General features: G+C 35.9%; 1 protein-coding gene across 1 annotated transcript in view; it reads left to right on the plus strand.

Moving 5' to 3' along the window:
• The window catches only part of CDH11 (cadherin 11), a 170021-nt gene that overhangs the window by 136795 nt on the left and 16005 nt on the right, over positions 1-17221 (plus strand). The window contains exons 8-11 of the mRNA XM_007517769.3: positions 6359-6612; positions 13093-13229; positions 14049-14182; positions 14419-14536. Coding sequence (XP_007517831.1) covers positions 6359-6612; positions 13093-13229; positions 14049-14182; positions 14419-14536 — 643 coding nt within the window. The remainder of the gene's footprint in view (positions 1-6358; positions 6613-13092; positions 13230-14048; positions 14183-14418; positions 14537-17221) is intronic.

A 17221-nucleotide genomic window follows, 5' to 3' on the forward strand; every position in this document is an offset into this window, starting at 1 on the left:
CTGCTTGAGACTTCCAATCACTTCTTGTATGGTGTGGCACAGCATTTTAGTGGAAAGAAAGATAGCCCAATAAATTTAAATTAGAGGAGAAAGGCCTTGAAGATGCATGAAATCCCTACCTCTGGCATTGCTAAACTGAGCCTGTTGATCTAGGCTATTCAGAACTTTTTCTATTTCAAACATCTAAGACCTACTTTATTGCCAGGTGCTCTGTGAAATTTGAACTAATTCTCTACTTGATTTTCTATCAAAACTGAACCTGAGGTCTCTTCCTCCATATTCAGCTAGAATGTTACAAAATATATATCCTTGGAACTAATTCACTACAAACTATTGTTTTTTTTCCTGTTTCATTTTTAAATGTTTATGTTCACTCAATACTAACCATTTCCCAAGGCCTGAGCCTGTTTTTAATATTATTTTACACACACACACACACCAAAAAAAAAAAATCACACAGAATAGCTTTATTCTAGTGGGAAATGATATCTTGATGTCTGAGGAGATTGGTGTTCAGACAAATTAAAAGATTTGACTCAGTCATAGTCACACAGATAGCAAGCAATTCACAGACACAAAATTTAAACATAGGGTGTTCTCAAGTAACCTTCCTCTCAGGATATTTTTTAATCAGATGAGCCAGGCAAGGTTTTTAAAGAATAGTCAGAAGGGTTTTATGTTCACGAGAAGAGACAGTTACAGCTTATTGCAAAAGAGCCATCCTACCACCACCACCACCAAATTACTACTTGAGAAATCAACGCCTCTCCATCATAAAAGTATATGGAAAATCAAATCTGAATCAAATGATGGGATCACCTAGGTCTCAATTAAGCATTTATTTTCAACTTGGTTTTACATTATGAATATCAAGCTCCTTAGTGTAGTAGAAAAGATCATTGAGAAAAAAATTAATTTGAAGAATCAGTCGAGGCCACTAGTTGGAGAGTCATCAAGGGTTGGATCAGGGAAGATTCCTGGGAGGAATCTTTGAGTAAAGAGAACAGGGGAAAGAGATGCTCTAGAAGCTGACTTTTATGATATTTGAAAGCATTATTATGTTGGGGAAAATATTATGGGACACAGAGCACAGGTGCTAGGAGTGATCCTATTTTAGAAGGATGTGGAAGTTGCACTGAACTTAGGATAATTGAGAAAGTCAACATTAGTGATAATGAAAGTCTAATAATCAGCCACAAGGGGCTGCAGTAATCATTTCCTCTGGTTTCTCCTCTGAAAAAGTAGCTGTGTGAATTGCATGTAGCATAGTCCTGTTATCTTACCTTGTTAATTAATATTACTATCCCTCTTGCTTGACACTGACATATTAGCATTGACATCAGCAATTCCTGTCTCCCATCCTTTACTGTTCAAATAATTGGGTAGTTGGTTATGCTAAAGCTGTCACCTGTTTTCAGTGTATTCAGGGCATACACATACGCTGTGTCTCTGAAATTCTGAAATATTTAAATCACTCCATGGAACTCACACATCACAAATGAGCTATCTGCATATGATTAATTTGCACATTTCTCCCAATTCAGTGTGTTTATTCCAGGCAAAGGAATAATCTTCTACAAAGCCCTGATGTTTAGGTTTAAAACAGAATAAGATGTTACCTCATTTGTTTGCTTTGCTTGAAACACAAAGTTTCACATATACACCAGAAAAAGTTTTTTTTTTTTATTATGAGAGGTGATTTAACATAGTAAAATGACTTCTTTTGGAAGTCCCTATATATAATTTAATACTATAAAAGAGTACTAAGAGATCATGGAAATATTTATGCCTTTTAAACTTTCTTTTATATGTTTAACCATTTCTTAACTTACCCACCCATTTTTCATAAGGGGTTATTGAGGTCTTACTCCTTGTAAGCTAACCCTTTGTAAGGAGCCAGGCAACTAAGGTTGAAGAGACAAAGGTCTGGCCACAGGGAGATAACAATTTAAAAAGACAGTTAAGTGAAAAGATAACTGAATTCAGTTGAGTTTTCTCAGCTTCACCATTACTAGCATTTTAGTGAAGTTTATTCTTTGATGTGAGTGACTGTTTTGTGCACTACATTGGGTTTTCAGAAAAGTCATGACAGATTTTTGCATGGGAAAAATGCATTATGACTTTTCCAACAGCCCAATAGAATATTTAGCAACATCACTGTCAGATATACACTCTACCCCACCCAACAATGATAGTAAGAGGTTGTCTAATCTTCCCAGGGTAAAGTAAAACAACATTATGCCCCAGTTGAGAACCAGCTGTAATAAAGTGTGATAAAAATCTGAATGTGGGAGGAAAGCAGTAGCGCAGTGGGTTAAGAACACATGGCGCAAAGCGCAAGGACCAGCATAAGGATCCCAGTTCAAGTCCCTGGCTCCCCACCTGCAGGGGAATCCTTCACAAGCGGTGAAGCAGGTCTGCAGGTGTCTTTCTTTCTGTCTTACCATCCTCTTTCCATTTCTCTCTGTCCTATCCAACAACAATAACATCAGTAACTACAACAATAAAACAATAAGGGCAATAAAAAGGGATAAATAAATAAATATTAAAAAATCTATGAATGTGGGTCATGAATGGCATATTATAAGGAGAAAATTCTTGATCTGAATCTTGACAAATGAATAGGGATTTGCTAGTAGACTAAGGAGGGCAGAATAAGAACTCCTGGAAGATTATTGTTTAAGAATATTCTGCTAAGGCGAGCTCAGGGAGGACAGAAACCTCCCGTGGAGCAGAAGGGCAAAAGCTCGCTTGATCTTGATTTTCAGTACGAATACAGACCGTGAAAGCGGGGCCTCACGATCCTTCTGACCTTTGGGGTTTTTTTAAAAAATAAAATAAAATAAAATAAAATAAAAGAATATTCTGGGGAGTTGGGCTGTAGCGCAGTGGGTTAAGCGCAGGTGGCGCAAAGCACAAGGACCGGCATAAGGATCCCGGTTCGAACCCCGGCTCCCCACCTGCAGGGGAGTCGCTTCACAGGCGGTGAAGCAGGTCTGCAGGTGTCTATCTTTCTCTCCTCCTCTCTGTCTTCCCCTCCTCTCTCCATTTCTCTCTGTCCTATCCAACAACAACAACAACAATAATAATAACTACAACAATAAAACAACAAGGGCAACAAAAGGGAATAAACAAATATTAAAAAAAATTTTTTTTTAAGTTAAAAAAAACCTGCTATAAAAGAATATTCTGAATAAATTAAAACTTGAGGATTTTTTGAGATATGTACAGTGTGGCCAGCTGAAAATCTGTTGTTGGAATTCAAGGCAAAAATTACAAAGAATTGAAAATGGAAGATGTGAAAGTGAATAACTGAAGTGATAATTAGAAAGCAGAATTATTCATTTATTAATTAGGAAGTAATGAATACCTCTTGAATGCAGACTTTGTGTGAGATACAGTTAGCAGAGATCTAATGGTACATAAGAGAAAGAGAACTTGTCTTTAGGAAATATTTTCCATGTGGTTAGCTGAATAAAAGATATTGCAAAATAGAAAAGACTTATAGGTAACTTGTAATACTTGGGGAGGAAAATCCAATCTATTCATTGCAACACCCCTGACCATGTAGGATTCTCATTTATTGACAAGAGATCTTTGCACAGTTTCTGAGCTATTTATTTTCACACAAATAAACACCATTAAAACAGTGTGATAGCAGTAGTAGACAATGTTTTAAAAAGTCTCTGTTTTAGCAAAACTATTTTATGTTTATTTATTTTCTCTGTCCATATGCATATAAATGTGGATATATAACATTTAGCACAGTTGTGATCATAGGGTGATCTGATTTGTTACCTTCATATCACATCATTAACATCTAACATGCTGTTAAATAATATATATAATAATTTGTACTGACTGAGTAACATCCCATCCTATTGATGGAATGTTATTTCTTTAATAAAAACTCACAGTTGGATTTGATGTTTTGGGTTCATGTTCCCTGTCACAAGATACAACTCTCTATTATAACTAATAAACATCATACAGGTTTTGAGTATTATTTGTTTAGATTTTTTCTGGTGAATTAGTCCTTTGGGTGAATTTTTAAGATGTGAGATAAGTAATATAAGGGGCATGAATATGTGTATGGTTTTAGTATGTTACCTCATTGAGGGTTATTTCTACTACTAATAACACAGATATGAATATCCTCATGGGAAATCACCTTGTAATTTTATAAGAAGAGAGGGAGTAAATTGTAAGTAAATATTTTGGTAGTATCCATCCACCAGATGGATCAGCAGAGCTCCCCATTCAGACAAAATTGTTGGTGCATATGATTACTTGGTAAAGTTATCCCTGTGCTCTCATGAAGCAAAAATTAATAAGACTAAGTAGAGTCCTTTGGGGACTCAGTAGAGTCCACCTAGGAGGAGGATGAGGGAGATGAAGGGCTGTAGAAAGATTTCCAGGGAACCATACATATCTGTTTGGGGGAGTTGAGGAGGACTGCAAAAGGCAGTGAAGCCCAAGCTGAACACCAAATTTCATAAAGTCTCCCTGAACTAGAAAAGGCATACCAGACAAATCTTCACCAAGACCTGGGAAGTTCTTCTCAGGATCTGAAAAGTCTCAAATAGAAGCATGACCATACAAACCTCAGCATCACTAGAATGTTCCAGAAAACATATGACTCTCAGTCCTTTTAGGTATATACTTAAACCAGGTTTAAAAGGTTCTGCTCAGAATTAATAGACCACCAAAGATTTGAAAAAAGTATTTCTACTTGGTCTCAGAAAAACCACACTCTATTTTTTTTCTAATAAGTATATTGTTTTTTAAAAAACAAATCACAACCACTTTATGCCTTCAGCCTATTAAAAAAAAAAGATTCCTCTGTACTGGTCAGTAACTCATCAGAGAGTAAAATATTTAGTGAATCCCAAAATGATGGAGCAAATAGAGCAGATTTAGTTTCAGGCAAAGGAAGTATTCTCTGGCTGGAGGTGGGGCTGGGAATAAGAAAAAGTATCACAGCTATTGAATGTTTTTTAAAGTTCCTGAAACTGGTATTATTCTTAGTTTGGAGCTTTGTATAATTAGGTCAGAATAAATCTATGATCAGCTACTCATTCCAAATAAGTGATTTCAGGCAGATGACAATAGCATGGTAGGCAGATGTTTGCCTTAAAGGGACCAACTCTTATCAAACATTTGGTAGTTCAGCATCAGCCACGGTACTAATTAGTTCTCTTTACAGGCATTAGGATTTGTTTCTTTGCTACAGTTTTACTTTACATTCTGATGCTTGATCATTATACCTTCTCCCAGAAATAAGGAGTATATACACCATGAATTTCCCAATAACTTCAGATGCCATTCAGATGCCACTTCTCCCTTTTTATTTCATATATGTGTCAAGTATACATTTCATAATTGTTTTGTTTAAATTAGTTTATACACACATGCAAATATATACATATTTAAACATTAACATTAAACATGAATATATACACAAACACACATATGCAATCCAGACAAAATGTCATTAAAGTCTAATTAGAGAGTTGTATCATAGTTTCTGAAAAGGGAAATTAGTAAGCATAATACATATTAAAAATTAACAGTATAACCAGCCTCCATCACACTGGAGGAGGCTTGGGTCTGTGGTTTCTTTCCCTCTGTATCTTTCTCTACCTTTCTCACTATCTGAAAAAGTCAGTCTGGAGTGATGAAACTCCAGAGACAAATAATAATAACAATACTGTACTAAAACTTCTTACATCTAGTGAAAAAATTAGAAAATAATGTATCAGTAAGTAAATGCTATTTAACAAACCTACTCACCAAAATCATCCATAGAAGACCTTAAGTAACCTTATAGACCATTGACAGTGTTTAAAACTTTGGGAAGTGTTATGTGGTCAGAATCTTTTAAATAACATTGCCAATATAACTAAGTCAAAATTCTGTATGTGTATGAGTGGAGGGGATTAGACATTGCTTTCCCCTTCAACTGAAAACCAGTATTTTTATCATAAGTATTTTTAGAACTTTACAGAATAGGCCACAATATTTATTTCTGTAGTGCTTTAATTCCTCTCCTTAGATGATTTTATAGTGGCTTATTTGGGCAGCCTTCATGTTGTTATATCAAATGAGCTGGATTTTACCTGATGACGTTCTTCTATGTCTGGCATGCTCTTTGAATTATCTATGTAAGCACATTCCAAATTTCAGCAATTAATTTGTCTGATTTTCTGACCAAATAGCTCAGGTAATTGGATATTGAATAGACACTGATTTTCTCCTTTGAGGAACTATTCACTCTGCCCCATAAAACAAACAGGTCTTTCTTTTCCATTATTCTTGCAAGGAATTGGCTGTCAATCTTCTCTTCCCTTCTTGCCAGCCTGTAGATTTTGAAACCAAAAGAGCATATAGCTTAAAGGTAGAGGCAGCCAATGTGCACATTGATCCGAAGTTCATTAGCAACGGGCCTTTCAAGGACACTGTGACGGTCAAGATTGCAGTAGAAGATGCTGATGAGCCCCCCAAGTTCTTGGCTCCAAGTTACATCCATGAAGTCCAAGAAAATGCAGCTGCTGGTACAGTAGTTGGAAGAGTGCATGCCAAAGACCCTGATGCTGCCAACAGCCCAATAAGGTACAGTGAGTTTTATTTTAGGAAATTAAATGTGGATTTTTCGAGGCAACAAGTTTTAGAGAAGCTGAGAAATGAGCCACATCTCTCAGGCTTAAAGAAGGTTTGTGATATATTGACAAGTTAAATAAGATCACGACTGTTCCACTTGTAGGGTTACTGGATCAACCTGTCAGTATTTCATTTACCCAGAATAGTTTTTCCAGTGTATATGAGGGGATAGGACTTTTGACTGGACCAGTCTTCCTTAGGGAAATGTGATAAAATATAAAAAACTGTGAAATATAATATAATATCACTATAATTTATTGAACATTTTTCCATGCTCAGGTTACTCTACTAGTTGTGTTAAACATGTGAATGTTAGAGTAATTATCCCCTCGAATTTATAGGAATGGTTATCCCTCAAGTAGGGGAGAAACTAAGGCCCAGCAGCACATTGGCTGTTTCAGAGTGGCACAGGCAGTGGGCAGGCTAGGAAAATATGTTCTATCTGTTGATAAGTACTTTCAAGAAGTCACAAAGTGACAAACTGTGAGTGATTTAATTATTTCAACTAAAGTTTGGGGGCCTGGGTGGTGGCACACCTGCTTAAGTGCACATAGTATTTATTCACAAGGACCCGGATTCAAGCCCCCACTCACCACCTGCAGCAGGAATGCTTCACATGCACTGAAGCAGGTCTATAGGCATCATATCTTTCTCTCAATTTCTCTCTCTCCTATCAACTAAATTGGGAAGAATGGGGGAGGGGGGGTTGATCACAGGGAGTGGTGGATTCGCAGTACAGGCAGAGTCAACCCTGAAGGCAAAAAATAAAGTAGGGAGTTGGGAGGTAGCACAGCGGGTTAATTAGCACACGTGGCGCGAAGTGCAAGGACCTGCGTAAAGATCCCCATTTGACCCCCTGGTTTGAGCTCCAGGCTCCCCACCTGCAGGAGAGTCCCTTCACAGGCAGTGAAGCAGGTCTGCAGGTGTCTCTCTTTCGCTCCCCCTCTGTCTTCCCCTCCTGTCTCCATTTCTCTCTGTCCTATCCAATGACGACTACATCATCAACAGTAAAAACCACAACAACAATAAAATAAGGGCAACAAAAGAAAAAATAAATAATAATAACAAATATTTATAAATAAATAAACGAGACATAGAAAAGCTGGCTTTAGACTTGATTTTGAATGCTGTCTTCCTTTGTCCCCAACTTGAGTTAATGTCCAGTGGGTCTGTTTTGATGAAGATGATAATGACAAGAGGCTAGGAGAAAGAAGCAGAGGAGAAGTGAGTTACAGATTCAAGATACTGACAAGATTTCATGTTTGATATCAACATATCAAATATGAAATCTGCCTTGCACTGGATTCTAAATCTACCATGGTCATTCTAATTCCTTACTTTACTGAATTTATTTCTTTCCTTCTTCCTATTCTTCCTTTGTCTGATCTTTTACCTACTTTTCTAAGATCAATTCTCTAGCTATGGGAAATGTTTTAAAATGCACATTAAAACAACACACTTAAGTTAAGCAACAAAAGTAGATCTCCATAACCAACTTCTCCCATTGTCAACTAAAAATAACCTTTATTCTTATGTTTAATATCAGAGTCTTTGAGCATATCTGACCTGACTTCTGCCATCATCTTCAGATCTTTATTTTTTCTTGTTCTCCCAATGCATAAGATTCTCAATTACTTCTAGACCAGGCCACATCTTATTCTCTGAAGTAAAATTTGCTCTCTCTTAATTTTCGAATTTTGTATGTTCTTCCTCCTGGGGTTGTATTTCTCTCCTTTTTTTCTTTCTAACTTGCCATAGGGTACTCTTCTTTTACTGTCACCTCCACTTGGAATTCAACTTGTAAGAATTCTTCCAGGCTCCCTCAGTAATGGATCAGATGCAATTTCCACCGCACAGTGCTCACTGTAGTACCTCAGAGTGACTCCTTGGGTTGTGTGTAGTGCTTGGCACACTCAAAGAGGGCCTGGTGGTGTTGGTCTAGTCCAGAGCTTAAGCTTCAGTTCACAGAACAATATATCTTATATATTGCTCCTTATATCTTAAGGAGCCCCTGCTGATTCCATCAAGGCAGTATCTCCAAGAGGTATCTGCATACCCACATTCATTCAGTATTTAGAGAAGCTTAGATATTTATAGAAACAACCTTTGTGCCTGGACAACCAAAATATGGAATGTTATTCAGCTTTAGCAAAGAAAACAACTTCACCATTTATGAAAATGTGGAAGAATTTGAAGAGTATTATCTAAGTGAAGATAGACATCCAAAGACAAAGATATTTAATAGTTTGATATCACTTATAGAATCTAACAAGACCAAAATCAGAGAAAGAGAAGTTTGAATGGCAATTGCTAGAGATGGGGAGTGGAAAAGTAGGAAGATATTGATCAGAAGATATAGCTGTCAGTTATAAGTTCTAAATATCTAATTGTGGAATAATAACTATTAATATAATTAATGTTAACCTATATTTGAGGTCTGCCAAAACAGTAGATCTGGAGAATTCAATTCACATAGATATAGGATGATAACTATGTGAGGTTATGGATATGTTAATTGGCTTGATCACAGTAATCATTACACAAGGTATATTTATATCAAAACACTGCATTGCATATAAATATGTATGATTTTTACTCGTCAGTCATTGTTAGTAAGGCTGGAGGAATTTAATTAAACATATGAATATGAATAAAAATGCCATGGACAAGAGTTTCTCTATTTAAAATCTAAACAAAACTTGCTGATAGGACAGAATGAAATCCCAAATGTAAATGTCTAATTTCTTTGAAAGTTTTGAAGGTTGATGCTTCAAAGAATAAAGAAGAAAAATTACTTTTAATTAAGCATCTTCTCTGACCTAGACAACATCTTGCACTGTTATTTAATTTATAACTCCCATGATATTTAAAAGTATCTGAGAATCCAGTAGAATGGAAATACTGAAGTCAGAGGGATGATTAAACACCTCAACTCACAGGCATTGTTGGGGAGTGGATTTTAGTCCTGCTCTATTGACCTTGAGTCCATTTTGAGTTTTTCACTATAACCAAATAGCCACTAATGAAAAACTGTCCTGAGAAGAATTGAATGTTATGTGCTCTCTTTGCCGGAAGTACATTACATAATGATAAGAGACCAGTGTAACACCTCATAATCACTCAAAAATTATCATAGAGTGAATTGCAAATCAGTTAACTTTGGCCTAGGCTATTGAAGTACTTGAGCAACTTTCCAAAAGAGAGATTATGTAACAACACATAAAACAGCCACTCATTTCCCCCCACAAGTCATGTTTTCAAGGAATCACATCTGCAACTGGTTATTTGAGTCATCTTTTTCAGTGAGAGCTGTTTGGTACATGTAGGCTATTTCCCAGTCTATAATTATCCAAAGATGCTCAGTATCACCCTTGACCTTCACTTCCCCCCATCCCACCCCCCCCCATACACACACACATACACACACACACTTATTTGGGTCCCTGTTCCCAGAATGGTCAACAAATAGAGGAGCACTCATAGCTCTCCTGTCATCACAACCTACCTTTAGGCTTGCTAATATTAACCTTGAAGGAAATTTGTATCTTTGGACTACAGATAAGATCTTATAATGTCACTCAAACTTATCTACTTGAACATTTTGCAGATATTTTTCCCTCAATCTCTCTGAGACATACATTTGATTACAATTGCTTTCTAAATAATTCTCTTCTTTGATCTTCCTTGTCAGTAACCTCTTCATACTTTAGATGCACCATTCTTGATGTCTTCACTAGTCTTTCATTCTGTTAGTCACTAAGAGCTTCCTAAATCTCAGACTTTAGATTTTATGCTCTCCCTTTCCCCCTTATCTCTCTCTCCCTTTTCCTCTCCCTCTCTCCTTTCTCTCTTCCTGTCCTCTCCACTTGGAGGAGAACTCTAAACTCCATTTAGACTTCCCACCCATATGGTGACTGAATTCTCTGCTCCAAATTCTTTGTTTTTATATTTCTATATCTTCATTCTGATTTTGTGTATTTTCACTTTATAGCCTTACTTATGAATTCAAAACATATTTATTTTTCAATTTATTTCATGGCATAAAAACAGACTGACTCCACCCCTGATTTTTCAATGGACAAGAGCATTGAATCTTAATATAATACAACCTATCTCTATTAGAATCTCTTCCTGAGGCCAGGATGTAGCTCACCTAATAAAGCTTATACTTTGCCTTTTTTTTTTCCTATTGAAAACATTTTTTTTATTAAGAGACTTAATACTTTACAGTGCAATCGTCGACATATGTATACAACTTCATTATGTATTAGGCCCCCCAAATTTTCTTCCTATCTTCCCTTCTCCTTGCTCCTCAGAGTCCTTTGCTTTGGTGTAATACACCATGTGTAGTTCATGTTTCACTTTGTGCGTTCCCTCCCCATCCCTACTTTAATAAGTCCTAGTAATAAGTGAGCTCATTTGACATTTGTCCTTATCTTTTTGGATTATCTCACTCAACACGATGAATAATTGAGGTATAAGCTCTGGGAACCACATGGGAGCATCATGCATGGCACCAAAAAATATATATATCTCATGAAAAGTGGAGCAATACTATGATCTCTCTCTCTCTTTCTCTCTCTTTCTCTCTCTCTCTCTGAAATTGAAAGGAAACAAATAAGCTGGGAGTAGTGTAATTATGCAGGCATGGAACCCTGGCACCAAAAAATATATATATCTTCCTGTTAAATTTTTTTGTTTTTGTATCTTCTGTTGTCTCCCTCCCTAAGACACTTGTGCTAGAAACTCTGTAGATTTTACTATCCTCCAACGGATAACCAAATATCCGCTGAGTCCAATGATATTTATTTACACCTTGCCTTCCATTTCCCATGTCTCTTCTATAAATAACTCCTTCATTACCACAGTCTTTAAAAACTATATCAGATTCTTATGTTTCCTCTTCTATTATATTTTACTTAATCGTCTTATATACCTTATCTTATTCATGACCCTGACTGATTTCATTTATTTATTCCTCTAATCAAAAACCATTTATGAAAGAATATATATATATATTCATAGATAGATAGATAGATAGATAGATAGATAGATAGATAGATAGATAGATAGATATAGTCAACCCGTAGCTGTAACCTGGGGAGAACTATTGAAGTTTCTGTTGAAGGGGGATGAAGACACGGAACTCTGGTGGTGGGAATGATGTGGAATTAAACTTCTATTATCTTATAATTTTGTAAATCAATATTAAAGCACTAATAATTTTTCTTAAAAATCCATTGATTTAGGGAGTTGGGCGGTAGTGCAGCAGGTTAAGCACATGTGGCTCAAAGCGCAAGGACCAGTGTAAGGATCCTGGTTCAAGCCCCCAGCTCTCCACCTGCAGGGCAGTCACTCCACAGGTGGTGAAGCAGGTCTGCAGGTGTCTTATCTTTCTCTCCCCCTCTCTGTCTTCCCCTCCTCTCTCCATTTCTCTCTGTCCTATCCAACAACGATGACATCTATAACAACAATAATAACTACAACAACAATAAAAAGACAACAAAAGGGAAAATAAATAAATAATTTTTTTAAAAAGATAATCTTTAAAAAAAGAAAAATCCATTGATTTTTTTTTTCCAATGGCTGTTGGAAACAGTCACACTCTCTGATATCTGAGAGCTTCCATGATCTTTGCTCAGTGTGCAACAGCCGCATCAGCAACAAAAAATGATTGGGGTGAGGCAATGACACATTCTGTAAAGTACACAGGTTGTCACACACAAGGACAGGGGATTAAGTCCCAGCTCCTCACCTGCAAGGAAAAGCTTCAAGCAGTAATGCAATGCTGCAGCTGTCTCTTTCTCCCCCACCCCCCTCTGTCTCTAAAAAGAAAAGGAGAAAGAAGGAAATGGTTGCCTAAGCAGTGGATTTGTTGTATAGGTACTGATAGCCATGGTGGCAAATAAATAAATAAATACATAAAATGCATTTATGTTGACATAGAATTTTTTAAATAAGGGAAAACTGATTCTAACACCATAAATGATCATTGTTTATAAATTTAAATAAATTTGCCATTACTTAATATTTCATATGTAAAATTTGGGCCAAGGCTTGATACGCTTGTGACTTTCTGAGTAGTTTGGGAACAAGACAAACCCACTTCTCAAATGCAGTTTCATAAATATTCAAAGGGTGGGTGATTGTAGTAAATATGGAGAAATATGCAATGTGTTATTATGCTTCTCAATCAAGTATGCTAAACAGCTCTTTCATTCATTGTACTGAATAAAGAACTCCAATGTGGCAAAATGATTCCTATAAAAGATTCATGTACAAAGTTAGAAAAGTAAATTTGATTAAAAAGAATACCTAGTTCAAGCAATTCATTGAAAATGCTTATTTTAAATATAGCGTAGATAAAATATTCAAATATTAAGCTACTTGGAAGGGATTGGTCTAATTGCTTCACATTTGCATTCTGCTTAGGTATTCCATCGATCGTCATACTGACCTAGACAGATTTTTCACCATTAATCCAGAGGATGGTTTTATTAAAACTACAAAACCTTTGGATAGAGAAGAAACTGCCTGGCTGAACATAACCGTTTTTGCAGCAGAAATCCGTAAGTATTCTCTTAAGGGTTTTGATTCTGCTTTACCAAGTATTATTCCTTTGAGATTTTCTATATATCCTGGAATATGACAGATTGCTGAGATAGAATAAAATGTTCAGTTTTGGATATATTTTTCAATCTTTCAGTTTAGTTTGATCATTTAGAAAGAGAAATAGAAAAATAGAGACCTTTTTTAATTTTCTCTGGCAGAACAGGAGACAGACTTGGCAAGAAAGCTAATAGCTCGCATAACCATCACTGAGGAACTCCCCCATTTCACCCTGTCACTTAATTTGGCTTAAAGCTAAAGTGGCAGAATATCTGGAGCCAAGATATATTTTGGATTCTTATTTACCTGCAAACCCGTGATTCTCAAACCTGGACATCAGAGAGGGTTTCACCAGAACCTCTCAATTTAGGATCATTGTGGTACTTCCCAGAAGGTTTTTGATGCTGGTCTAGGGAGCCAGATTCTAGTATATGCATTTCAAATTAAACTTCAGAATCAGTGTCAGCAGAAATGGAGAAGTGGTTTAGTTCAGTCTTATCTAATATCGATATTACAGGTGATGTTATCCCTTGATGAATTTAAATAAATGTGAAACTATTTATTTAATATTTCATATATAAAAATCTGGCAAAAGTTTGATAAAATTTGTGACTTTCTGAGTCACGCTGGATCTAACATACTTTAACTTTACATGACTTTTTGTGCCAACATTACCTTTCTTGCATGGCTCAAATGAGTGGTTTAAACTTCCCCCACAGTAACCTTGGACCAATGTAGATTCCTCTCTGGCATTGAATGTCTTAATTCTCTCCTTCCAGACAACCGGCATCAGGAAGCCAAAGTCCCTGTAGCCATTAGGGTCCTTGATGTCAATGATAATGCTCCCAAGTTCGCCGCCCCTTATGAAGGTTTTATTTGTGAGAGTGATCAGACCAAGCCACTTTCTAACCAGGTAAAAGTGCTTCCCCCTCCTTTGACTATGGGCAGTCAATTGGAAACAGAGTTTGGATTGGGAGAGTATCCTCTGGAGATACTTGTCATTGTCAAAGAAAGCTTCAGAACTTTGGATGAGCTCTGAGACTGTATTCTCTAATTAAATCTGAGGTTCTTAGCCAGCCCAAAAAAATTTTAAATGAACAATGTGTCAATGTCAGCATGATTCATTTATGGACCACCCTTCTCTTTCAGCCAATTGTTACAATTAGTGCGGATGACAAGGATGACACAGCGAATGGACCGAGATTTATTTTCAATCTACCCCCTGAAATCATTCACAATCCAAATTTCACAGTCAGAGACAATAGAGGTTTGTATCATTGTTCCTTTGCATTCAGAGCAATATCAATAGGAGTGAAAAATAAATGCCTTTCCAGTGCATGACACAAATATTTCCCTACTCTTCAAATGTTGTTATGTTGAAGAACAAATAAGGCATAATAATACCTCTACTCTGAGACATGGGTTCATCTTATTGCTTATGAGTAAGAACCTAATTTTATTGTGCTTCATTTTGTTGACTTTGATATTCATGAAACAATGGGAAAACCAAGTAGGAAAAATTATACAGTCAGGGTCAATATGCAAATAACTCAATCTCTCTCTCTTTTCTTTTTCTTTTCTTTTGCCTCCAGGGTTACTGCTGGGGCTCAGTGCTGGCACTACAAATCCACCACTCCCAGAGGCTCCCCCCCCTTTTTTTTTTTCCATTTTGCTCAATAGGACAGAGAGAAATTGAAAGAGGACAGGAGATATAGAGGGAGAGAGAAAGACAGATATCTGAAGACCTGCTTCAGTGCTTGTGATGTGTAGTTGCTGCAGGTGGGGAGCAGGGGCTTGAAATCAGCATCCTTGAGTGAGTAGTACAGTGTGCACTAAACCGATGCACTACTGCCCAACCCCCATCTCTTTCTTTTTTCTAAGAGGTTGATATACCCTTTGGGGAAAAGAATAGCTTTATGAATATCAATATTAAATAAGGCATTACAAATGATTAGTTCAACCTCAGCAAGCAATGCTATCTTTCAGCCTGCTTTCCTTTCCAAATACAGTTGTAATTCAATGTAGTTGGGTAAGAGCTTGATATATAAAAATAACTGCAAAATTATTGTGTGAAGGCCAAGAACACAGCAAATGTTTGGCCACCAGACACATGGCAACACTTAATGTGGTTTCTGCTTCTGATTTTTGTCAGTCAGTGCAATTCTAAAATTGCAGCCTATTTTAGGGTAGGTGTTTTTAGGTAGACTCAAGTTAGTAGAATCCTTTGACAAGTTGGTGGCACAGCCACAATCAAAAATTTAGTTGCTTGACTTCCAGCTAGACCATTCTGGTTTTGTGAGCCTTTTCTATAAACCTGTTACAAAGTAAGTCTATACAAACAAGAAAACAAAGTGTCATCTTTTGATACAGGTATAAAAGGTAGCACTTGAGTATATTTGGTTTCATTAGATATATACTAGGTCATAGATTTATATCATTTCCAAGTGACTGAAATCAAGTTTACAGAATTTTTAATTAATCTGATAGGTATTATTTTAAAAGTATTATTACTTTCCCCATCACCAATATTACTGTCATCAATAGCATAAATATCAGTAGTTACGTTCCAAAAGACATGTTAACTACCTTATAATCTATCCATTTAATTATTACAACAGAACTATAAGGGCTATTATTATCATTTCTGTTTTTAAAATGAAGTACAGAAACCTTAAGACACTTGCTAAAATCATTAAATGACATAGAAGTCAGAAATATTCTCAAATATTTCTGCTTTTATCTGTGTATTCATATAATCTCCAACTTGCATCTGAAGTGAACTGGTGTCTACAGCCATACCACCTGAATATGCCTGATCTAATGTGAAGTCAATTGGATAAATTCCCCAAATTTCTCCATTTATCTCCAGATATCTCCTTGAGTAGCAGATATTTTTAGACTTTTTTTGCTATGTCAATATTATCTCCATTTTCCTGCCTTGAGTTCCTAATTGCTACTTGAAGATTTATTTATTGGTTTACTTATTTATCTATATGAAAGACAAAGCCAGTAAATTCCATCCTACTAGGTGGATTATTAAAGCAATGAAAAGTTCACTGTATCCTTTAGATTTAAAGAAATAGTATGACATTTTTTTCTTATTATATGTTAAAATGATTTGACCATTGAATTTCCACCCTTTTCAATCAAACACATTAAGTGACTCTTTGAGGCTAAAAATAAAAAAATAAAAAGGGGCCATGCAGTGGCGCACCTGGATAAACACATTACCATGTCCAAGGACCTGGGTTCAAGACCCTAGTCCCCACCTGCAAGGAGGAAAGCTTCACGAGTGGTAAAGCAAGGCTGTAGGTGTCTCTTTCTCCCTTTCTATCTCCCCCTCCCCTTTTAATTTGTCTTTATCCAATAATAAATAAATATATTTAATAAATAAATAAAATATTTAATAAATAAATAAAAATAAATCCTAGCTCCCTGAGAAGAGATTTTTCTCCTATGATATTAGCTTTCTGTGTTGGATATGTTTTTGAGATCCTGGGTGTGAAGGAACTAAGAATGCTATAAAACCATGTATTCTTCATTTTGCAAATTATTTCCATCATTTCAAGATACAGAATTACTCAGAGCTTTTTAGTTTTATATATAATCTAGTTTTTTTTTACTTTCTTGCTTGTTATTTATTGTTAATATACACATGTGAGCTCTTAAAGATAATTTTACAAAGAAATGAGATATAGGGATAATTTTCAAATAGTAGTACATGTACATCTAGACATATCATATAGGGGGTTTCTATTATAAAAGTAGATTTTTCCATAGTAGGAAAATCCTGCTTATCAAATTGAAGTGACCAATTTAACATAAGTGTTTTTACAGTATTTTCTAAGATATGTTTATATTTCTATTTCAGTTCATGAGAAACACTGCCTCTACTCTTGGGGTGATCCTAATATACAAATTATTTTATTTTTGTTAAAGCATGTCTTTTTAA

Source organism: Erinaceus europaeus, chromosome 2, assembly GCF_950295315.1.
Source record: "Erinaceus europaeus chromosome 2, mEriEur2.1, whole genome shotgun sequence".
NCBI lineage: Eukaryota > Metazoa > Chordata > Mammalia > Eulipotyphla > Erinaceidae > Erinaceus > Erinaceus europaeus.